A 24972-nucleotide genomic window follows, 5' to 3' on the forward strand; every position below is an offset into this window, starting at 1 on the left:
ATTTACAAAAAACATCACAAAAATATACTGCGAAGCAGTGATCAAAACAGATGTCTACTAGTTGATTATGAAAGAGCACCACACATTATTGCTACAGCATGTTTTTGAACTATGAAGACGTACTTAAAGATGAGTTATTCCAGAAATTTTTTCTATATGACATTGTTGAATGTAAACATCCAAAATATGTAAACTTACTGATTTGTCTCTCCTCAAGAGTTGAAACAATTGGTGTAGTGCTAATGTAGCTGAAACGTGTGTGTGTGTGTGTGTGTGTGTGTGTGTGTGTGTGTGTGTGTGTGTGTGTGTACACACATGGACATATAAAATATTTGAAGTCTGCACCGAAGTTGTCATTTCTTCACCATGTGTTACATTTACCACTGGGGTAGTGCGGAACTGAATACAGTAAAACCCCCTGTTTACACTTTTCAACAGACTGACCCAAAAAGTGTAAAACATAAGAAAATATAAAATACAGGAAAGCATAGGAAATATAACACGGAAAAGTGGAAAAATTACTGCCACTTTCTTTATACTGTTCAAACTATGACACTAAAGCAAATTAAATTTTGCCTGTTTAAAAAAAAATCTGAAACACTGAAGCGAAAGTCTTTCATGAAACCACATTACAATGATATTCAAGAAACTTTTAATTGATAATCATTATAAAACTTGTAACACAATATTGGTTAAAATAGCAAAGGTTGGCAGTCTCCGTAAACACACAACAATAGGCATGAGGATTATAGCTTGTTGCAGGCAAGGAGGTCACTCAATTCAGGGACATCCTTGGTGAGAATGAGGGCGGAAATTATTGTCATGTTAAGGAGCATCTTCAGGAGGAATTTTTATGCCTGAAGACTGCATGCCTAGAATGGATTAGTATATTTCACATGGAAGTAACAATAATTTGTAAAAGCCAATTATAGAGACAGCCATCTTCAAAAGTAGTGCTTATTTGAATAATGACTGAAATTAAATTAAAGCTGTTGTAATACAACACAATGAGTACAAAGAAGGTTGCTACTTGAGTCACTATTGACAGATCATGATCATTAAGGCAGTGACTTATGATACTTTCCCTCTCTTCCAAGCACTATGAACCTATAATACAGGCAGCCATGACCCAACACACCAACGACAAAAATCTTGCTCATTGTGCAATCTTTGCATGTGATCTGTGTTTTCTGGTTTGTTCCAAGGCTGAATTTGAGCAGGAATATGATGCACGTCTTGCAGAAATCTGTATGAAAATCAATGTTACAGGTCATGATAACATCAAAGAAAACTTCAAATGTAACACAGAATCATTAATGGTGAGAAAGCATTGTGCTGAGAGAATAGGACTTCTGCTGGGACTGACAAAAATCAATGTAAAATGACAGAACACGTAAAATGTGGAAATGTAAAAACAAGGTTTTAGTGTATGTTGCGCTTTTTTGAAATTTAGAGGGAGAATATTTTCAGAAAACCACTTCAACAGTACTTTTAACAACATTATTTACCATTTGTTCTGTTGCTTTATGTATGTTTGGAATGGTTACAATATTAGTGTCGTCTACGAAAACAAATAATTCTACTTGTTGTGTATTACATAGAAGGTCATTTACACGTGTGAGCTAAGACAGAGCTCTTCTGCTTACTAAAAGAAGAGTGATCAAAAAATTGGTGGACAGGGATTAAAGAATTTGTGAATCACTTTACTCTGAGGGAGAGCCCAATCATTTAAGAACTACTGGAACTACTTACAGAAGAAATGGCTACTCTGACAGAGATAAATATGGTACACAATCCTAAAAGAACTGGAGTTCTAGTGAAAGAGAACCCACTAAGGGTAGGTTTGCTTACATTTCATAAAAAAAACCACACATCACACCAGCATAATACTAAGACGACACAATATTGGCCCTGTGTTTAAATCACCAAGAAATGTGAGTGAATATTTGAACATTGCAAAGGATTCACACCAGCCACTTGCCACTGCAAGAATATACAGGGTGTTTAGAAATGAATATCGGGATTTTAACGCATTATAATATTTATTTAATTAAACTTACAGTTATAAATGATATGTCACATGAAGGAGCAACTCAAACAGACTTGTTTGGCACCAGTGCTCATGCGCAGTGCACATGTTTCCACTGCAATCCGCAGGACAGCAATAGTAGCGAAGATGGTGACTAGTGAACAGAAAGCGTTTTGTGTTTTGCAGTTTGCAAAGGCCGAATCTGTAGTTACTGTGCAACATTCGTTCCGGCTGAAGTTCGGTTGTGATCCTCCAAGTGATAGTAACATTCGTAGATGGTACCATCAATTTGAAGATACCGGCTGCCTTCATAAAGGGAAGAGTACAGGACAACCAAGAGTTAGTGAAGAGACTGTTGAGTGAGAGAGAGAGAGAGAGAGAGAGAGAGAGAGAGAGAGAGAGAGAGAGAGAGAGAGAGAGAGTGTCGTTCACTCGTAGCCCAAAGAAATCAGTCCAGAAGGCTTGTCGTGAATTACAAGTTCTCGTGTTGACTACTGGAAAGTTTTAAGAAAATGCATACAACTATGTCCTTACCATTTACAGTTATTACAGGCTCTAAAGCTGGTAGACCATGGATTCCATGCCAACTTCGCAAACAAAATGTTTCATGACGAAGATTTTCTGGATTATGTTGTCTTCAGTGATGAATCGACCTTTCACCTTAGTGGACATATTAACACTCACAAATGCGTGCATCTGTGGCTCACAAAATCCTCACGAGGTGGTACAAATGCAATGAAATTCCCCTAAAGTGACTATTTTTTGTGCCAAAATCCTGGCGAAAGGTTTGTGGGTCTTTCTTTTTTGGTGCACCTACTGTAACTGGCACTTCTTACCTTCACACACTAGAGCAATGGATTTTACCTTAGTTGGAAGAAGATGAGCCAGAGAATTTCATTTTCCAGCAAGATGGTGCACCACCTCACTGGCATAGCTCAGCACGTGATTGGTTGAATTTCACTGTACCCAAGCACTGTATAGGCTGCAAGGGGCCCATTGACAGGGCATGCTTTGCATGGCCTCCACATTTGCCCAACCTAACGCCATGCGATTTTTTCCTTCGGGGCTTCATCAAGGATCGTGTGTACGTGCCTCCGCTACCAGCAGACCTTCCTGAATTAAGAAGCTGGATTGAAGCAGCTGCTGCTACAGTCACTGAAGACACACTTATCAACGTTTGGGAAGAACTCGGCTATAGACTTGATGTGTGCCATGTGACAAATGGTATTCACAATGAACATTTATAAGGTTCTTGGTAAAACTGTTTGAGTTGCTCTTGCATTTGACATATCATTTATAACTATAAGTTTAATATAATAAATATTATAAAGCGTTAAAACCCCGATATCCATTTGTAATCACCCTGTATAAACTCCCTTGCATAATAGGTCAAATATACATAATAACTACAAAAAGAAGCATCCACACGTCGCTTAAGGAACACAACAGCAATTGTGTCTGTGAAACAAGGATCAGATCATGCACTGAGATCAGGGAACCTCCAAATTCATTTCTTTGATACTATGGTTTTATCAAAATCCAATCATTACTATGCAAAAAAGGCCACTGGAACTCAAAAGCACATTGAAACTTTAGTGGAAAGAACGACTGAAAATAATTAGCCTTAGTGCTACGTGAAGTAAACAGCACTATCTCTTCCACACTACAAGCTCCATAACACATATTAGTGCGACTCCACGAACTTAGGCAGTGGTCTGATAATGTCACAGCCTCACTATTGTGTAGCTACATATAAAAAGTTTGGCTTTTTTTAATTTAAGTTTCAAACTGATCTCTGGATCTCCATAGGCTCTGATGATGTCTCCAATATTCGAAGACGAACTTTAGATACAGCAATATGCCTTAGACCACAGCAGAATGAATAAAAAAATTCACCAAGGACACTTGGGTTTGCCAGAAAAAAAAGGGGGGGGGGGGCGAATTAAAGATGTGAAAAATCACTAACTGCAAGATCAGAAAAATGGAGAGAATGGAAAAGTTTTTGAACACTGAATGTTATGAGCAATTTAAATAACAAAGAAAGGAGACATCTAGGATAATATGGGTAATCCAAACATAATTTGAGAAACAACAACTTACTGAAACACAAGAAAACTTCAAAAATAATAATTCCGATATTTACGTCAGAAAATGCTTTCAGCCCTAACTACAATCCCGTCGCTGAAGGGCCACTCCCCCTTTCCACACATCCAGTAGATAAGCTCATTCTATGTGCATTACTGTGGAGTGGTGTGGTGGCTGCGCTGGCTATTGGGCGACTTAACAAGTCACCAGCCAATAAGAGTTCATTAGCTAGAATTGGGCAACAATTCCTCAATTATGACCAATCAGATTCTTTGAGACTCAGTTTTTGAATTATTATTGACACTTATATTGTTGCTGAATACAGTACATAGAAATTCATGCAAAATGATGAGACTAAGTTACAAGTGCCACAAGAAAAGATGACATATCAGCCCCTTCATCATATATTCACTCAGTTCAGAACACTTCGCCTCGACTGTCTTGTTTTTCCATTACTGCTGCAACACAACATTAGTTGTAAAATAATTGTGCAGTGAAGCTAAATGTTCCAAGTTTTGCTGGCAACACCAATCGTGGATTACGTCAGCATTTCCTCTCTCATCTCCACAACAGCCTAAAATATTCCCTTAACTCCACAACCACCCATGGTGGGGAGCATCTGCCTTTGTGCCACTTATAATTCATTCAGTCACATCAAATATCAATAGGAAGAAAACACACACCGAGTAAGAAGTTAGAATTGAGGTAAACCTTACTAGGAAGAAACGTAAAATCAGGGAATTTTTAGCATTGATTTTATGGACTTTTCACGGGAGCTACGAAATTATGGTGTAGAATTGTGAAAAACGAACAATCGGAAAATGTAAAATTGAGGTTCCACTTATGTCAGCTTAAATCTGCTTCAGCTGAATCTGTACAAGTTAAGTGATAAAAGCATCAAATAATACTATGACAAATCTCTACTCAATAGGAAATATTCAGAAATGTCATCTAAAATAAGAATGACACAGTAAAAAGTTCCAGGCCAATTCCAAAACTTTGAGATGTTTCAACTTCCATGTGAAAAGTCAGATATATATGAAGAAGAGACTGGGTTGAGTGTGAAAGGCAAATAACAACAACATTGGTGGCGAGAGTGAGAGAGAGAGAGAGAGAGAGAGAGAGAGAGAGAGAGAGAGAGAGAGAGAGCTTTTGATTTTATGGACCACGCAATTCACGCAATTTAAAGTTTTTAAAAAGGTGAAATTTGACAAGGATATGTACTCCGAATTTGTTTATTCAACTATTCACTGTTCATCTTATGATAGAAAACTTGAGCATATCAGTGAGAGACATAGAAGGATGGCTACATCAACAACGCTTCATCTTTAGCAGATGAGGAACAATTTCTGGAGCCAGTCAAAACATGGCCATTGTTTAAAGCTTTAATATGCTAACTGAGAACTTTTTCCAGTGTTGGATACATCCTATCTGTTGTTCTGAGAACTGCTTTCTATCTTCTTTTGTACCTTTTCATTTGATTAACATGGCAGGGTTGCTGGCATTGCCTTTCAAATTCCTGGCACCACCACTTTGATCTGTCATGCGATTTTCCTCTGGTTTGAGGCCACTAAGATCTTTGTTCAAGGTTGTTGATGGGGACATGGTGTCTTGGGGTGTGGAGTTGGGGAGTGGTAATGGAGCGAGGAGGGCAGTGTGAGAGGTCCCCCAGTGAATAAGGTGGGCACTTGGGCCAGCTTCTTGGGCACAGAGTCCGGCGAGTTGTTGCTGGGCATATTTTTGTGCCAATTTAAATCCATGGCTGACTGAGTGCTGTGTTCGTGTGAAGCCTGGCCAGCCAACTCTGGGGCATGACAAATCAATGAAAAAGTTGAAGTCAGTTTTGCTGTATTGAAAATTCTGGGCTCCCTTTGTGACCAACAAGTTTCAGCTTCAATTGGTCTTAACTGTTATTTTCTTAATGCACCTATAGGTCTGTTGTGATCATTTCAGTTTCTTAGCTGATCTATTTCACCACCACTTGGCTCCTTGAAATGGAGCTGCTGTTTGCTTTTCCTGTTTCCTGAGTTGTGGCGATACTGTGTTTCTTCTATGTTGTGGCCGGATGCCCCCCCCCCCCCCCCCCCATGTCCCACAATACCTAGATGGTTGGGTCTTAGCTGTTAGCTAATCTCCCTGCCAAATGGCTTCGAACAGCAGATAAGTACCCTTCTCTTGAAGTACGGCCGGATGCCAGTTTCGAGGTACCTATCGGCATTGCAGATTTCATTGCTTTGTTAATTATATTGTTACGTAGAAGATCGTGTAATTAGATGAATGATGAACACTAACTTCCTGTAACAAAGGTTTATTCAGAGTGCAGAGCGAACTGCCTCCGACCAGAACACACATAGTATATACACAGCTACAGAACATTCCAGTACAATGATGCTTGACATTTGTTGATACTTCTAGAATGTATTCGAACTGAATATAGAAATTAAAATTGTACAGTCCAGGTGAGTTTCAGTGCAAACAATAATCCATCTATTGCTACTAGCAGACATTGGAAATCGCCCGAGGAGGTCAATCCCAAGACGCTGGAAAGGCGTTACGGCTGGTGGAATTGGTATGAGTTGGCCAGGTGGTTTCTGAGGGACTGTCTTTCTCCTCTGGCACTCTCGACAGTGCGACACACAGTGACGGACACTCCTAAATAAACCTGGCCAGAAAAATCTCTTGTGGATTCTATCGTTTGTCTTAATAAATCCTAAATGCCTGGTCTCAGGTGTGTCATGGAATTTCTGTAGGACATCTAAGCACACATGTTTAGGAATTACTAGTAGCCACTTCTTTCCAAACGAATCAAAGTTTTTCTTGCAAAGTAACCATTAACTACGCAAGCATAATTTGAGGTATCTTGGTGTCCTCGTCCTGCTCAGCAGAGAGATCCTGGAGTGCAGCGAGACTGTCACTATCTCCATCAAAGTCTTGATGGTCTAGCACAGGGTTTCTTGAGATACAGTTGCCATCTTTGTGTTTTCTTCCACTTTTGTACACTATGGTAACGTCATACTCTTGAAGACGTAGTGCCCACCTGGCAAGTCATCCTGTTGGATCCTTAAGACCTGTCAGCCAACAAAATCTGTAACAACTGTGAATGACCTACCACAGAGATACTGTCGAAATTTGCACATGGCCCAGATCACAGCAAGACATTCTCTTTCTGTAGTTGAGTAGTTTCTCTGCTTTTGTAAGTGTCCTAGAAGCACAGGCTATAACCTTCTCTTTTCCATCCAAAATTTGCACCAGAACAGCACCGATATCATACCCACTGGCACCTTTTTGCATTTCTGTAGGTGCTCTCTCATCATACAGACCAAGTACAGGGGCAGTCATCAGAGCTTTTCGCAGCACATCAAAAGAATCTTGTAGAGCACCGCCCCAGATAAATTTAGCATCAGCTTTTAACAACTCGGAGTGGCCTGGCTTTGATACAAAAGTCTTTGATAAATCAATGGTAATAAGAACATAATCTGAGGAAGCTACTCACATCTCTAGTACTTTTAGGAATAGAAAATTCCATTATAGATCTCAACTTTTCTGGGTCTGGCCGCACACTTTCAGTTGACGCAAGGTGTCAAAGTATTTTGATTTCTCTTGCTCTAAAGAGACACTTTCTTGATTAAGTTTCAGTCCGCCTTGCTGGAGACGCTTGAGAATGGCCTTCAGTCTTTGTATATGTTCATCAAATGTCTCTGAGAAAACTATAATGTCATCTAAATAACAAAGACACATTGTCCACTTCAGGTGATGTAGAAGATTATCCGTCATCCGTTCAAAAGTTGCTGGTGCATTACACAAACCAAACGCCATTACCTTAAACTCATACACACCCTCAGAGGTGATGAATGCAGTTTTCTCAGAATCAGCCTCACAGCCTCATCTACTTCAGTTTGCTAGTATCCTGAGTACATATCCATGGTTGAGAAAAACTTAGCCCCCTTCAGACAATTTAGTGTATCGTCAATACGTGGAAGAGGGTAAATGTACTTTATAGTTATCTTATTAAGCTTCTTGTAATCAACACAAAAGCGCTAACTGCCGTCCTCCTTCCTGACGAGAACCACTGGTGATGACCATGGGCTCTGTGAAGGCTGAATGATGTCATTCCTCATCATTTTTTCTACTTCATCACGAATTATTTGACGTTCCGTTGCTGACACTTGTATGCTCTCTGGCTTACTGGCTGATGGTCTTCAGTGCTAATCTAGTCCTTCACTGTTGATTTGTCTAATTTGCTCTTCACCTGTGGATTGAAGCACTCTGAGAACTCATGAAGAATGGCAAGTAGCTTTTTCTGTTGTTCCTTAGTGAGATCTGGGGATAGTCGAGCTAGAAAATCTTGTCTCGTAGTGGTACAGTTAATTTCGCCCACGAACTCAGCACGGGAGGTTTCTATGATGCTCAGCTGTTCTTCAATTAATGGGTCAGTGTTTGCTACGCACATGCGTCTTGGAAGGATCTGTGGTACTCGGTGACAGTTAACTATCCACAATTCACTGAATCCATTCTTAAACAAGATGATAGAGGCTGGGATGACCAAGTTATTCTGCAGTGGTATGCTTCTCTTACATTCCACTACAAGATCCATGGATTGATGCATGGCATGACATGAGACAGTTACCTTTCTAGCACTGACTGCAGGAATGATCACTTCATCCAGCACACAGTCTCCACATACTCCGATGCGCATCTTCCTGTCACAGTCTCTCATCTCGTCTAGCATAATCTTCAAACGACCACAATCGATAATTGCCTGAGAAGCTTTCAAAAAGTCCCAACCGAGAATGGCGTCATGACTACACTCTTATAAGACAATGAATTCTACAGGCTGTGTAGGGTCAGTTATACCCACACGAATGGTACATCTTCCTATAGGTTTTACATATTTCCCATTAGCCACATTCAGCAGAGATGTTTTGCTGACAACAAATGATTTTTTGCAACTGGCGTGGTACTTCTCCGAAATGACTGAATATAATGCTCAAGAGTCCACAAGAGCTGGGGCTGGTCGGCCATCCATGAGGATATTGACGTAGTTTCCTATCATTTTTGTAATGATTGACTGTGGAGAATTTTTCTCCTCAGCGGCCTCACCTCCAAGGAAGGTCACACCCTTTAGTTTTCCAGGTTACGGCAGCTAGGTGATTGGCTGGAGCTTCAAATGCTGATGGAGACCTTGATTGGCCTGTTGGGGAGTGTCCTTCCAGCGGCTAGCTTGCGGCGATGGTGACCAATGTCTTACAGCACCCACATCATCTTGTTCATCTTCGTCGTACTGGAGTTGGCGTCGGCTAAGATCGGTCTGCTGTCTTCTGGCGTGAGCGTCATCAAATTTCAGCCACCTTTCTCGACAATAGCGCACCTCATGTACCGGTCGTCCACAGTGGAAACACACTGGTTGGTTATCCTGGGTCCTCCAGATGTCAGTCTTCCTTGGTGCCCAAACAGGTTCCTCATGCAGCATTGCCTGGGTCTTGACTTTTCCATTGTTTTAAAGAGAAATGAAGAACGAGAGATTGGGTTCAATGTCTTTTCCACTTCCTCCCTTATGACCTCTTGAAGCGTCTTGGTTTTTTGCTTGCTGTGCTATCCAAGTGCCTTCTGAACTTTCTCTCTCACTATATGACAAAGAACACTTCTGAAATCAGTTGCTTCCTCCATCACAGACATTGATGTGATGTTTGGAAACCATTCAAACTTCTTGAGTGTAATTCTTTTTTTGATGCATTGTCTCTATATATTGGCACCATTTTATGAAGTCGTCTGCTGTTGAAACTTCCTTAAGGAGTCAGACTTGATACATGTCCTCAGCAATGCCCTTCATGATATGAGCAACCTTGCCTTCCTCTTTCATTCTAGGATCCACAATTTTCCACAGCTCCAAGACGTCTTGAATGTAGGCTGCTGTAGTTTCTCCTGAACGCTGTGCCCTGCACTTTAATTTATCTTCAGCCTTGCACTTCTGTCTTTGTGTGTCGACGAAATACTTGCGCAGTTCCGCCTGGAATACTTCCCAACTTGTGAACTTCTCCTCGTTGTTCTCATACCATTGCTTGGTAGTGCCCGCCAAGTAGAAAAATACGTTAGCCAAACATATGGTGTCATCCCATTTGTTAAATTTGGCTATATGCTCATATACCTTCAGCCTCTTGTTTGGATCTTGGCCATTGAAACCAGAGAACCCAGAAGGATGTCTCACGTGGTGGCACACCATTGCTGTCATCGTAACATCCTCTTCTTCTTCTGTCTCTGGTAGATTGCAATCTGTTGAATATGGCTCAAACTCGGGTTTCTCGTCACATAAACCGCGGCTCTGTCGTGGCCCGATAGGGAGGCACTGTGTCATCGATAATGTGCACTATCAGAAGTTCCAATACTCAGCATCTCCACCAAGATGATGTCACATAGAAGACGGTGTAATTACATGAATGACGAAACACTAACATGCACATGCACATACAAGAGCACGGAGCGAACTGCCTCCAGCCAGAACACACACAGTATATATACAGCTACAGAACATTCCAGTACAATGATGCTTGACATTTGTGGATACTTCTAGAATGTACTCGAACCGAATATAGAAATTAAAATCGTACAGTCCAGGTGAGTTTTGAACTCACGAACCTCCATGCAACAGTTTAGTATCATAACCACTATACCACAATGACTGTGCTACTCAGCTTCTTCTGCGACAATATAGGCTTAGGAGGTGCCTGGGTCTCAAAATTTACAATTACTGAGGCTATTTAATTGGGTTTGGCAGCCTAGTTTTCTTTCGGGCATTTCACCATCATTGTACTGGTTGTATCTTACAGTGATGTGGGTATATCATTTGGCTAGTTAGTGTTGCTTTCACGTAATTAACCTTGCTGTGTTAATATATCTTTTTCCGGTCTGTACCCAACAAAAAGGGCCTCGGAAGGCCAGTCCTCTCATTTTAACCTTTCTTGGTCTTCCTATTTGGTGTAGTGTTGTGCTCCTTGTGTATAAGCCTCTTGATGCACCCCTGCTGAGGAGGCATTCAAATGCATTTGATAATTTTGCTTAACTGAAGCTGTTATCAATGAAGGCCTGTCTGTTTTCTATTTGGTAATTTTGCTTAACTGAAGTTGTTATTAAAGAAGGCATGGCTACTTTCATTTGATAATTTTACTTAACTAAAGCTGATATTGAAGGCTTGCCTATTTTCTATTTGGCAATTCTACTTAGCTGAAACTGTTATTATTGAAGAACTGCCTGTTTCTTTCTAACTAAATTAAGAGCTAGTTCATAAACTCTTATTATTCAAGTCCTATTACTGAGATCTGATATCTTACTCAATCTGTGTTGCCATTAACCGAAATTGTGAATACCAAATGCCTACCTGTTTCAGAGGTCAATAAGGTAGTAACAGGAAATGACACATGACGGTACATGGGCCCTAACCATTCACCTTACATCCCTTTACTCATAACTGTAGGTTTCAACGTATGTTTTCCAACAGGAATGAAAACAGTGTTTACCTAGAGAGGGCATCAACTGCCTCCTGACAGGAATCCTTACAACGACCAATGAGCTTCTGTGATGCGTACGATCTTGCCAACAGCAAACAGGTTTCACCCAGTCCTTTAAGTGCAGGCACATACTTTGGATTGGCAGCAACCACAGCTCTGTAGTCACTCACAGATTCAACAAAGGAGCCTACAAGCTGGAATAGAGATGAGATAAGCCATAGTAAGTAACTTGTATATAGTATGTTACATTTAAATAAAAGTGCAATTATTAGTGTTATGAATAATTAAACTAATGCACCAACATGCCAGTATCATTTCTAGGAAAAAGTAAATCCAGCTTACTTGTTTTACAGAAGCAATTTGATATGCAGGATACAAGGCATCGGGAGACAGCTCCTGAACATGTTCATAACATTTTAGTGCTGCATTGTATGATCCTCTTGCATAATAAGCATCAGCTAAACTCTCCCAACAATGGCTTAAATATATGAAAACACAAAAATAAATTAGTATTGAATCTTCCTTTAAAAAAGTATTAAAAAGTAAAATTAATATCACTAAGTTGTTTATTACAGGAAACCTAATTGGTTAACTGATCAAATGTAATAGTTGCTAGTGAACCTTCCAGGTTATATGGTCATGGTCCAAGAGATTCTTCCTAATTCCTAATGTTTTGTTCAGAAGTGCTTGTGGTTGTACTGAGTTTTGCCAACTGTTTGCCCAGACATCAGACAGTGACTTCAATATCATGGAAAAAGGGGGGCTGGATGGAATGTTACGAACAAAAGGATTTCATGGCCTACGACCCTACAACCCAGAAGATTCACAGCAACTAAGACAACTGGTTGTGAAAGCCTTCATTATATGTTCCTAAAACTAATGTTTTCAAGCTAATGAGCCGTTACAGCAGGCAAGAAAAAGTTTTCCGAAAAAGAGTACTCTGTGGCTTTATAATGCAACAAATACATCAGAAAATTAAACATTTTACTGTTTTAGCCTGGAAGATGATACCACTGATGATGCATAAAATAAAGAATAAATTCATGTTGAATTGGAGTACCACAATTAGCATAAAATCAATCTTTAATGTTGTAAAAGAAATTACTCATTTGAAATTAGTTAAAAGAAGACAACTTTCATCTTACCTGTCACACAGGTCGGCACGTACAGCAGACTGTAGGCAGTTAATAGCCTCATCAATGTTACCTTGATCCTGGTGATGTAATCCAAGCCTAAGCCATGCCCACTTGGCACCTCCAGGACCTGCTTTTTCAGTTATGTAGTTCAAAAGTTGCAGATTCAGATCCTATAACAATATTTATTCTACTCAGAACCATCAAATTACAAGTTTAAAAAATAAAATGGAACTACACATTATGGCAATAGAACTGATCTACACTTATCAACATCAAACAAAATGGCACTTCTTGGATCAAATAACAACATGAAAAGAAAACATTGCTAATCACCACCTGGAGGAGGAGTTGAATGGCAGACAAGCACACTGAAAAAAGGCTGCTAGATATTGTTAGGTACTGGAGTAATTATTTCATTAGACATTGTTGTTGTGGTCTTCAGTCCTGAGACTGATTTGATGCAGCTCTCCATGCTACTCTATTCTGTGCAAGCTTCTTCATCTCCCAGTACCTACTGCAACCTACATCCTTCTGAATCTGCTTACTGTATTCATCTCTTGGTCTCCCTCTATGATTTTTACCCTCCACACTGCCCTCCAATACTAAATTTGTGATCCCTTGATGCCTCAGAACATGTCCTACCAACCGATCCCTTCTTCTAGTCAAGTTGTGGCACAACCTTCTTTTCTCTCCAATCCTATTCAATACTTCCTCTTTAGTTATGTGCCTATCCATCTAATCATCAGCATTCTTCTGTAGCACCACATTTCGAAAGCTTCTATTCTCTTCTTGTCCAAACTAATTATCGTCCATGTTTCACTTCCATACATGGCTACACTCCATACAAATACTTTCAGAAATGACTTCATGACACTTAAATCTATATTCAATGTTAACAAATTTCTCTTCTTCAGAAACGCTTTCCTTGCCATTGCCAGTCTATATTTTATATGCTCTCTACTTCGACTATCATCAGTTATTTTGCTCCCAACATAGCAAAACTCCTTTACTACTTTAAGTGTCTCATTTCCTAATCTAATTACCTCAGCATCATCCGACTTAATTCGACTACGTTCCATTATCCTTGTTTTGCTTTTGTTGATGTTCATCTTATATCCTCCTTTCAAGACACTGTCCATTCCGTTAAACTGCTCTTCCTAGTCCTTTGCTGTCTCTGACAGCATTACAATGTCATCGGTGAACCTCAAAGCTTTTATTTTTTCTCCATGGATTTTAATACCTACTCCGAATTTTTCTTTTGTTTCTTTTACTGCTTGCTCAATATACAGATTGAAAAACATCAGGAAGAGGCTACAACCCTGTCTCACTCCCTTCCCAATCACTGCTTCCCTTTCATGCCCTTTGACTCGTAACTGCCATCTGGTTTCTGTACAAACTGTAAATAGCCTTTTGCTCCCTATATTTTACCCCTGCCACCTTCAGAATTTGAAAGAGAGTATTCCAGTCAATATTGTCAAAAGCTTTCTCTAAGTCTACAAATGCTAGAAACGTAGGTTTGCCTTTCCGTAAGACAAGTCGTAGGGTCAGTATTGCCTCACGTGCTCCAACATTTCTATGGAATCCAAACTGATCCTCCCTGAGGTCGGCTTGTATCAGTTTTTCTATTCGTCTAAAGAATTCGCGTTAGTATTTTGCAGCTGTGCCTTTCATTAGACGTAGACAAGAAAAAACAAAAACACACACACACACACACACACACACACACACACACACACACACACACACACACACAGAGAGAGAGAGAGAGAGAGAGAGAGAGAGAGAGAGAGAGAGAGAGAGAGATGTAGCCACTGTCCCCAGTTGCTAAGGCCTTCACCGTGACTGGATCTGAAGTGAGCAGTGATCTTTGCTGGGGTGGGTAGTGGTGGTGCAGAAGAGGACTTGGGGGGACACAGCATGGTACAGGTGGAGGAACGTGCTATTGCTGTCTGTGCAAGCTTGCAGGGATGTGGTGGACACTGCATAGTGGGCTGCTACGTGCACCATTAGGAAGCTGTGCTTCCTCCAGAACTTCAACACCTTCTCCCCCATTGACTTCACCTGGCTTTCCTCAGTCCAAGAAGCCACATTCCTTGATGTCAAACTCCACCTGAAGGATGGCTACTTCAGTATCTTTGTCCACATCAAACATATCAACTACCAACAATATCTCCATTTCAACAGGTGCTACCCACTCAACCCCAAGAAGACCTTTCCATGTGGCCTACCAACCTGCAGTTGTTGCATTTGTACTGACAAGCAGTCTCTCTTCAAATACGCCAAGAGACTGAATGAGGCCTTCACAGACTGAAATTAACTTCCCTACCTTGTCTGGAAACACACCTCCCATGCCTTGCTCTTTGGTCACCAACCCAGCCCATACATGCCAGTGCACCTGGATAGTTATTTCCATTCTTCTACTTCTTTCATCTCCCCTTAGCCCTCCCAGCAGCCCCACAATCCTACCCCCGCACTCCCAAAGGTAGCACTAGCATATATCCCCACTCTTATCTCGTTATCCCTTCCCTTCTCTCCCTCATGCCATTTCTGTACCCCAACTATCGCCCCAGCAAAGACTGCCACCCACTTCAGACACAATCGAGCCTTAGTGAGCGTGCGTGCGTGCGTGCGTGTGTGTGTGTGTGTGTGTGTGTGTGTGTGTGTGTGTGTGTGTGTGTGTGTTTTGGATGTGTGAAAGTGCATGTCTTTTGTTTTGTCTATGTCTGATGAAGAACTTACATCAACAGCTAATAATATCTAGCACCGTCCCCCCCCCCCCCCCCCCCTCTTCGATGCGCTTGTCTGTCCTTTTGACATTGCTGTTCTACACTTATGATACTTCAAAAACAAATTACATACTGCAAATAAAGAGAGTGCATTAGATAGACTAGTTTATTTCATAAGTGAGCAATGCCAACTGCTTGGGTATTGCTGACAAGAGGTCCTCGAGATTGCACTGGATGAGGCACTCAAGGCAGGAATACATGTGTTTGGAAGACTAGACGTCACTGCAATCACGTGTGTCAGACTATACTGTGTATCCACATTCTACAAGATTTACTTTTGATCTTCTAGTTTCTGTTTATAGTTTGTTGAGAGGTTTTCAAATTTTTGAAATGGCCAGAGACTAATTCTTCTGATTGTTTCAGCTAGTCAAATGCCATAAGGCAGGTGTTATACTGATGTGAAGGGCTTCATTCTCTCTTTGCAGGTATCATATTCCACTAAATCTTTGGCAGTGTAATTACGACCATATGATAATGTATAACTGGTCTAGTAACTTTCAAAACATTGTCGAGTGCAACATCAACCTGCTGAGTTTGGGTAGATTTGTACCAGATGGGAGAGGCACATTCACTAGTGGTATACTAGTGCTGTTGTTTTAACCACTTGTGGTTTAGCACCTAATTTTGCAGAGGAGTATTAATAACAAAGATCCCAAATTTACTGCCCTGCAGGAAAGTTCTCACACACATATTATTCTTGACACAGAGGGCTGGCTGAAATCCCAAAGTAGAAAGCTCCAAAATATTTATCAAGTCATGGAACATATATCATAAAGACACATTAGAAACCATAGAAGAGGGAGTGTTCACTGCAGTTGACAAAAGTATTGTCTCTATTGAGGTCAAAGTTGCATGTGACAATGAAGTTATCTGGTCACGTATAACAGGTCCAAAGGAAACAAAGTTAATTGTTGGATGTTTTTACCAGCCACACAATTCTGCAGTGACAAAGTCTATGGCCAGAAGTGTGTAATTACCCAGGATCACGCAATATTAGTTGGAGGTGACTTCAACCTATCAAGTGTAGACAGAGAGGAATAAGGTTCATTGCAGAGGGGTACAGACAAAACAGTCTTTTAGAGTGAGAGGAATAGAAATTCATTGCACTGAGGTACAGACAAAACAGTCTTGTGAAGTACTTTTGAATGTGTTTTTAGGAAAACTGTCTGGAGCAGCTAGTTAGAAAGCCTACACACAATGTAAATACTTAGACCTTGTAGCTACAAACAAGTTGGACCTTATCAACAGCATCAGCATACAGATGGGGATTTGTGATCATATGTCATTATAACAATTATGGTTACATATGTTAATAAATCAGTCACAAAGGCAAGGAGAGTATGTCTACTAGAAATAGCAGGTAAGTCGTCGTCAACATCTCACTTGGTGAACTGACATCACTTAGTTCCAGTAAGATGGATGTATAGGAATTATAGCTAAAGTTTAAACAGATTTAAATCATAGCCTCTAAAACTCTATGCCTGGTAAATGATTAAGAATGGAAAAGACCCACCATGGTTCAGTAACGAAATTAGGAAAATGGTGAGGAAGAAGAGGTAGTTGCTCTCTCAGTTCAAAAGGGAATGCACAAATGATGACAAGCAAAGGTCAGTAGAAATCCACATGTCTAAGAAAAAAAAAATTATGCAAGAAGCATACAGCAACTGCCACTGAGATACCTTAGCAAATGATACAGCCAACACCTGAGAAAATTCTGGTCCTATGTAAAATTGCTAAGTGGGTCTAAGGCTTCTACCCAGCCACTTTTTTACCAATCTGGTGTGGTGCTTAAGGTAGTGAAATGAAAGCCAAAGTACTAAATTTCCCATTTAAGTAATCATTCATGCAGGAGAATCGTACAAACATACCATTATTTGACCACCAAACAGACTCTCAAATGGACGACTAAACATCCTTGGCGAGGAGAAACAACTGAAAGAGCTTAAAACAAATAAGTCACAAGGTTTGGATGGAATCCCTATTCAGTTTTACAAAGAGTACTCTGTGGCATTGGCACCTTACTTAGCTTACATTTATCGCGAATCTCTCACCCAGCGCAAAATTCCAAGTGACTGGAAAAACGTGCAGGTGACTCCTGTAAATAAGAAGGATAAAAGAACGGACCCAAAAAATTAAAGACCAACATCCCTAACATTGGTTTGCTGCAGAATCCTTGAATATAATCCCAGTTCGAATATAACTTCCTTGAGATCGAGAAGCTTATGTCCATGAATATTCATGGTTTTAAAGAGCATCACTCTTATGAAACTCAGCTTACCCTTTTCTCAAATGATACACTGTGAACTATGGATGAAGGGCAACAGGCAGATTCTGTATTTCTACTATTAACGAAGGTATGAGCATATGGAATAGGTTCCCAGATATGCGAATGACTCAAAAACTTCTTAAAATACTAGAATCCAGTATTTGGTCCTCGAAGGTGAGTGATCATCATAGACATGTACATCATAAGTGAAGTATGATAGGACCGCTATTATTTTCTGTATACATAAATAATCTGGCGGACAGCGTGAGCAGCAATCTGTGGCTGTATGCTGATGACATTGTGCTGTACAAGAATGTTAAAGTTGAGCTACTGTAGGATGATGCAAGATGACTTAGATAAAATTTCTAGCTGGTGTAATGCATAACAGCTAGTGCTAAATGTAGAAAAATGTAAGTTAATGCAGATGAGTAGGAAAAACAAACCAGTAAGGTTTGGATACAGCATTACTAGTATCCCACTTCATGCCTTCATATCATTTAAACATCCGGATGTAACACTGCAGAGCAATATGAAATGCAAATGAGCACATGAGGACTGTGGTAGGGAAGGCGAACGGCTGACTTCAATTTATTGGGAGAGTTTTGGGAAAGTGTGGTTCATTTGTAAAGGAGGCTATGTACAGGACATTAGTGCGACCTGTTCTTTAGTACTTCTCAAGTGTTTGGGACCCGTACCTAGTTGGTTTAAAGGAAGACATCAAAGCAATTCCAAAGTGGACTGCTGGGTTTGTTACAGGTAGTTTTGAACAACATGTAGGTGTTCAGGAACTCAAATGGGAATCCCTGGAGAAAAGGTGACATTCTTTTCAAGGAGCACTACTGAGAAAATTTAGAGAATTGACACTTGAAGCTAACTGCAGACAAATTCGAATGTTGCTAACATTCATTTTGTACAAGGAACATGAAGATAAGATATGATATGATAAATTAGGGCTCTTACGGAGGCACATTTTCCCTTGCTCTATCTGCAAGTGGAACAAGATTGGAAATGATTAGTGGTACAGGGTACCCTCCACCACACACTGTACAGTTGCTTGCAAAGTATGTATAAAGATGGACATATTAATTTCGTCACTGGCTTTCATTTTGATGCTGGCACAGTGGTGCCTATTTGTAAGGACCCTGCCCAGGGTAACATTCAACTAATTAGGGTAGATCCATTGCCCCAACAACATTCCTCTCTATGTATCCTGGGAGTCTCTGAATGCATGTTGCAGATATGAAAGTGCAAATCTGTGTTTTTGTGGGGTTGAGCTTAAGTTGGTTTCTGACATATTATTGTTCAATTGTGTTGCTTTTGTGTTCTTTAGGTAGACGACTGATTTGGTATTGCTCAAAATGCTTGTCTATCCTGAACAAACATCTTCATCTCTGAATAAATACTGCAACCAACATCCATCAGAGCCTGCTTACTGTAATGTGGCTAGTTCTCTCTGTACAATTTGTAACCACCATACTTTACTCCATTACTAAATTGTCTTTCCTTGATGCCTCAGGAAGTCCCCCCCCCCCCCCCAATCAATGATCCCATCTTTTAGTCAAGTTGCAACATGAATTTCTTTTTCCCTCAATTAGATTTAGTGCCTTCTCACTAGCCATTCGATCTACACATAATCTTCAGTATTCTTCTGCAGCATCACAGCTCAAAAGCATTTATTCTCCTTTTGTCTTAAGTGGTCGTTGTACACATTTCACTCTTGTACAAAGTTACATTCCAGACAAATACCTTCAGAAAAGATATTAGATGTTAATAAATTCCTCTTTTTCACATGCCTTTCTTGCTATTGCCAGTCTGCATTTTATATCATCTCCACTCCAGCCAAATAGCAAAACTCATCTACTACTTTTAATATCTCATTTCCTAATCTAATTACCTCAGTATCACTTGACTTAATTCAACTAGGCCTACGTTCCACTACCACTGTTTTACTTTCATTGATATCCACCTTACAATCTTTTGAGACACTACCCTTATCTTTCAACATATCTTCCAAGCTCTTTGCCATCTCTGATGAGATTACAATGCTGTCAGCAAACCTCAAAGTTTTTATTTTTTCTCTCTAACCTTTAATTCTCTTTTCAAATTTCTCCTTATTTCCTCTACTGCTTGCTCAATGTACAGACTGCACAACATGGGGAACAGGCTACAGCCATATATCACCCCCAATGACTTCATGTTCGACTCATAACTGCAGCCTGGTTTCTATACAAGTAGTACATAACCTTTTGCTCCCTTTTTTCCTCCTCCCTGCTAGCTTCAAAATTTTAAACTATGTAGTTAAGTTCACGTTCCCAAAAGCTTTCTCTAAAGCTACAAATGCAGGTTTGCTTTTCTTCAACACATCTTATAAGAGAAGACAAAAGATCAGTATTGCTTCACATGTTTTTACATTTTCCTGGAACCCCATGACTGGTTTCTATCCGTTTTTCTATGACTAATTTGTGTCAACATTCTGCAAATGATGGTTTGATAGCATTTAAATCTGTCAGCACCTGCCTTCTTTGGAAATGGAATTATTACATTTTTTTTGAGGTCTGAAGGTATTTCCCCTGTATTCATGACTGCAAGGGAGTGGGAGTGGGGGAACTGGTAAGAGGGATATTTGCTGCCCCCCCCCCCCCCCCTTGCCCCCCTGGGACATCACATCTAGTATGTAGAGTTTTTTTTATTCATTACAGAATTCTCAACCACTTTTAGAAGTTATTTCCTGTGATCCTGCTAAATCTTTTAGGTTAATGATTGCTGTGGGACAATATTACAGCTTCTCAAAAATGATCAACTCATATACAAAAAGTTGCAATTTTAATGACTCTTGTCAGCACCCTCTTGGATAAATTTCTGCAAATCCTCTTGCTCACCTCACAGATCTTGCAATCTTGCGCAGCAGTTTTGTCATGGGAACAGCTTTCCCAAGAACCTCAGTAATTCTGAGGGAATTTTGTCTACTCCAGGGGCCTGGTTTCCAATTACGTCTTTCAGTGTTTGTCAAATTCTTCTCACAGTATCCTATCTCCCATCTAATTTTCACCTTCTTTTTCTTCTTCTATAATCTGAACTCAAGTTTGTTCCTCCGATACACGCCTCTGTATATCCCTTCCACCTTTCAGCTTTCCTCTCTTTGCTTAGTACTAGCTTACCATCTCAGTCTTGATATTCATGCAGCTGATTCTCTTTTCTCCAAAGGCCTCTTTAATCTTCCTATTGGTGGCATCTGTCTTTCCCTTAGTTTTGCATCCTTCTATATCTATGCATTTGTCATCTAGCCATTCCTCTTTAGCCATTTTGCATTTTCTGTCAGTCTCATTTTTTAAATGCTTGTGTTCCCTTTCACACGCTTCATTTGCTGAAATTTTATATCTACTTTTTACATAAATTAAATTCAATATCTCCTGTGTTATTCAAGAATTTCTAATAAGCCTTATCTTTTTACCTATGTGATCATCAGCTCGTTTCACTATCTCATCTTCTATTGTATTCTTTTTGTTTCAGTCCAACACTATCTTGCACTCCCTCACAAGCTCAACAACCTCTGGTTCTTTCTGTTTTTCCACGTTCCATCTGCTTAAATTCCTACTTTTTGCAATTTTTTTCGGTTTTCATCTTCATTTCATAATCTATAAAATACAAACTGTGTCCACATCCGCCTTTGAAAACATCTTACTGTTTAAAAACTTATTTTAAAAACTCTGTCTTATCATTATACAATCAACATGAAACCTTACAGAGTCCTAAGGCCTCTTACACATATATAACATCTTTTTATGACCAAGTGTTAGTGAGGAATAAATTATGCTCTGTGCAAATTCATGCCCAACAGCTCCATCTTTCATTCCTTTCCATTAGTCCATGTACTCCAGCTATTTTTCGTTCTCTTCAGTTTTTGTACTATTGAAAGCCATTCACCAGTCAAATTTTCATCTCCCTTAACTATCCAAAAAAATTCTTTACTTTCATTATATATTCGCTATTTCTCCTTATCTTTCCATATGGAGCATTAGTTGGCATATAAACCTGTTCTACTGTGTGCATTTTGGCTCTGCGTCTCTTGTGGTGTTACATATCAATCTGGAAGAGTGATGTGTAACCCTATGTCTACCTTGTTGATGAATCTTACTCATGAATTATAAAATGACATAATAAGCTAACATTCAGGAAGGCACAATTGTTTTGTGGATTTGTTTTGTATTTTGCATATGTTGAGTCATCTTGGGGAATGTGGTGTCTTCGAAGTGGGATCACAATTGAATTAACTTCATAAGAGGAAGTATGTGTATGGTTTTTGTGCACACTTCACAGACCTCAGGTTGGAGAAGCTTGTTGGCACTTGAGCGTGAGCCACAGTTCATAATATTGATAGCCATGGAAGAAAACAGATAAACAATTTAGATTCATTCTTTGGTGATACTTAGAACTGCCAAGTTGATGTTTGAATTCTCATGTCACACCTGGAGAAAACAATGTGTGATGTTCCTGTATTAAGAAACTATTATACAGAAGAGTTTACAACTCAGTTTTCAAAGAAGATATTGAAAAGGTCTCAAAGAAACTCTTCACAGCTCTTTCTAAGAACTTTATGTTAAGGCTTCTTACTTCCAGCTATATTCCAAATTGCAGAAAAGAAGTAGTCCACGATATTTGCACAGTCAAGGTCTAGAGCTTCATCAAACTAAATACTATTCAATAAATACAAATCAGTTGTAAATCAAAACTTAGTTCATTGTGGAGTAAAAAGCCATGGGTCAAACTAATATGGCCAATACAAAGATGAAAGAGGATGGTAGATTCCTACTGGGAGAGACAGAGGGAAGAATATCATGTGGTGGGAGTATCCTTGACTGCGTGAAGTTTCTTAGACAGGTGGGTAGCCTCCCACGAATCAGCAAAAAGGGATTTGATATAAAGCTGCAAATTCACTCCCCAAGGGGGGTACATGGCTGCCCTCACCAGCCAGTCAGACAACAAATTCATTACCCAGGATACATACGTGGCAAGGAATCCAAAGGAAATCAACTGAATAAAGCAGCATCACCAAGATCAGCGAGAAGGTTGTGGATGGCAGAGCTCAAGTAGTGGTGGGAAAAATTCCGAGTGACACCTTGCAGGCCGCTCATTGAGTCTGTACATAACAAAACTCGGGTTAGTGATGACTGTTTAATGAAGCAGAGGGCCTGACAGATGGCCATCAATTCCACAGTAAACACCCTACCCATGGAAAGCAAGAGATGATGTTCTGAGATAAAAGAAGACGTGTAAGCATATCCTACACAATCAGTGGAGTTAGAGCCATTGTTGAAACAAATAATGACATCCTCAAATTCCTGTAAGAGCTTTTGGAACAAACGATGGAACACCACTGAAGTGGTAGGGCTTTTGAACCCTGGAAGAGATCCATCCGAATCTGGGGCTGACGAACTACCTAAGCGGGGGTCGAGAGGGAATGTGGGGAAGACAACAAGGAGGACAGATGGAAGTCATGCGGGGAGAAGTGAAGTGGAGCTCAATCAGTAAATCAACCTGAGGGTGGCACTGAGTAGGTGATGGCCCGAAGCCGTGAAAAGAATACAATAGGAGGGGTCAACAGGGGAAGAGCAGGTAGTGATGACATAGGAAGTCAGGAGCTGGGACTGCTGAATCAAAAGGGGAGGGATCCCTGCATCAACCAGAAGACTATCAGCAGGGTTACTGAAAGGCACTGGTGTTTATACGGATACCAAGATGGTGAACTGCATCCAAGGCGAGTAGCGTGGAAGGGGGCAGCTGATCCATAAATTTGACTATAGTCTAGATGCAACAGAGATAATGCCTGGTAAAGCCGGAGAAGGGTTGAACAATGTGCACTCAAAGAGATGTGGGCAAGGAAGTGAAGACATCGAGTTCATGGAAACAGCCAACCTTCAGATGATGAAAATGGAGCAACCAAATACACTTGCTGTCAGAAAGATGATACAAGAAATGTAACTGTGGACCACGGTCAGTTGTTGGGCACTGAGGTACAGCTCCAAATCATGCTGGACCATAGTACGGCGTCAGAAATGCACCTCTCTCGACTTAAAGGGAGCGAACTGGAAACCATGCGAAAGTGTTCATGTGGAAGCATGCCAGGTGGGACCCTAGAGCTGTTGTTCTTTGAGGCCATCAAGTGGGAGCTACCCCATATTCAGAAATCATCCATCTACAGAGCAGGGGTGGCCCACAGTCCAACAGAGGCCATGTCTATTAATAGCGATGAGAAAAAGATGGACAATTAATGCCATTCTCCCATGTGCGTAGACAGTTAAGAACATTGCCAACCTAGACTCTGAAAGACCAGTGGGACAGGAACTGGTGAATAAAAATTGAGAGGGAGTCCCAAAGACCCCACTCAAGGAGCATAAGGAGGATGTGATGGCACCAAGCTGTGTCATAGGCCTTCTGAAGATCGAAGAAAACTATGACAAGATGGCAGCACTGAGAAAAGAGCTGAACTGCGGTTTCCAATTGAAGCAGATGATTGATCGGAGGCCGTTCCTCCCAAAAGCCACACTGGTAAGGAGATAAGAGGCCCAGAGATTCAAGGATCCAATAGAGCTGATGAACCACTATCCATTCTAGTAACTTGCACAGAACACTGGTCATGGTAATTAGCCAGTAACTATCAAGGAACAACAGATTCCTGCCAGGCTTAAGGACAGGAAACACAATATTCGCCATTGAGAGAGGAAAATGCCTTGAAGCCAAAACTGGTTAAACACCTGGAGGAGGTATTGTCATTGAGGAGGAGTGAGGTGTTGAAGCAATTGGTTATGGATGGCATCAGGGCCAGGATCTGAATTGTGGGAAGAAGGAGAGGGCAAGAAGAGGATCCCACACAGTAAAAGGTTAACTGTAGGATTCCACCTGACGAGTGGTAAAATATAAGAAAGGAAGATGGTTGGATTCGAAGCAGCCAGTGATGCAGTTGCAAAATGGATTGCAAGGTATTTCACAAAAACTTATGTATCTGGACAAAGGACACCAGGAAAGACAAGACCCGGAATGGAAGACTGCCACTGACAACCTTGGAGGGTGTTGTGTGTACCCTACACTGAAGATGAAGGGACAAAGGAACCTAGAGAAGGGACAAAGCATTCCCAACACACCCACTACCTCTGTTTGATTAAATAATGTG

The 24972-nt window shown here is 40.4% G+C and overlaps 1 protein-coding gene across 1 annotated transcript in view; it reads right to left on the minus strand.

Moving 5' to 3' along the window:
- LOC126267374 (tetratricopeptide repeat protein 37) overlaps positions 1–24972 on the minus strand; it is a 159604-nt gene that overhangs the window by 67551 nt on the left and 67081 nt on the right. The window contains exons 9-11 of the mRNA XM_049972555.1: positions 12762–12922; positions 11959–12094; positions 11626–11810 (exon numbers count right to left, since the gene is read on the minus strand). Coding sequence (XP_049828512.1) covers positions 11626–11810; positions 11959–12094; positions 12762–12922 — 482 coding nt within the window. The remainder of the gene's footprint in view (positions 1–11625; positions 11811–11958; positions 12095–12761; positions 12923–24972) is intronic.

Source organism: Schistocerca gregaria, chromosome 4, assembly GCF_023897955.1.
Source record: "Schistocerca gregaria isolate iqSchGreg1 chromosome 4, iqSchGreg1.2, whole genome shotgun sequence".
Classification (NCBI taxonomy): Eukaryota; Metazoa; Arthropoda; class Insecta; order Orthoptera; family Acrididae; genus Schistocerca; species Schistocerca gregaria.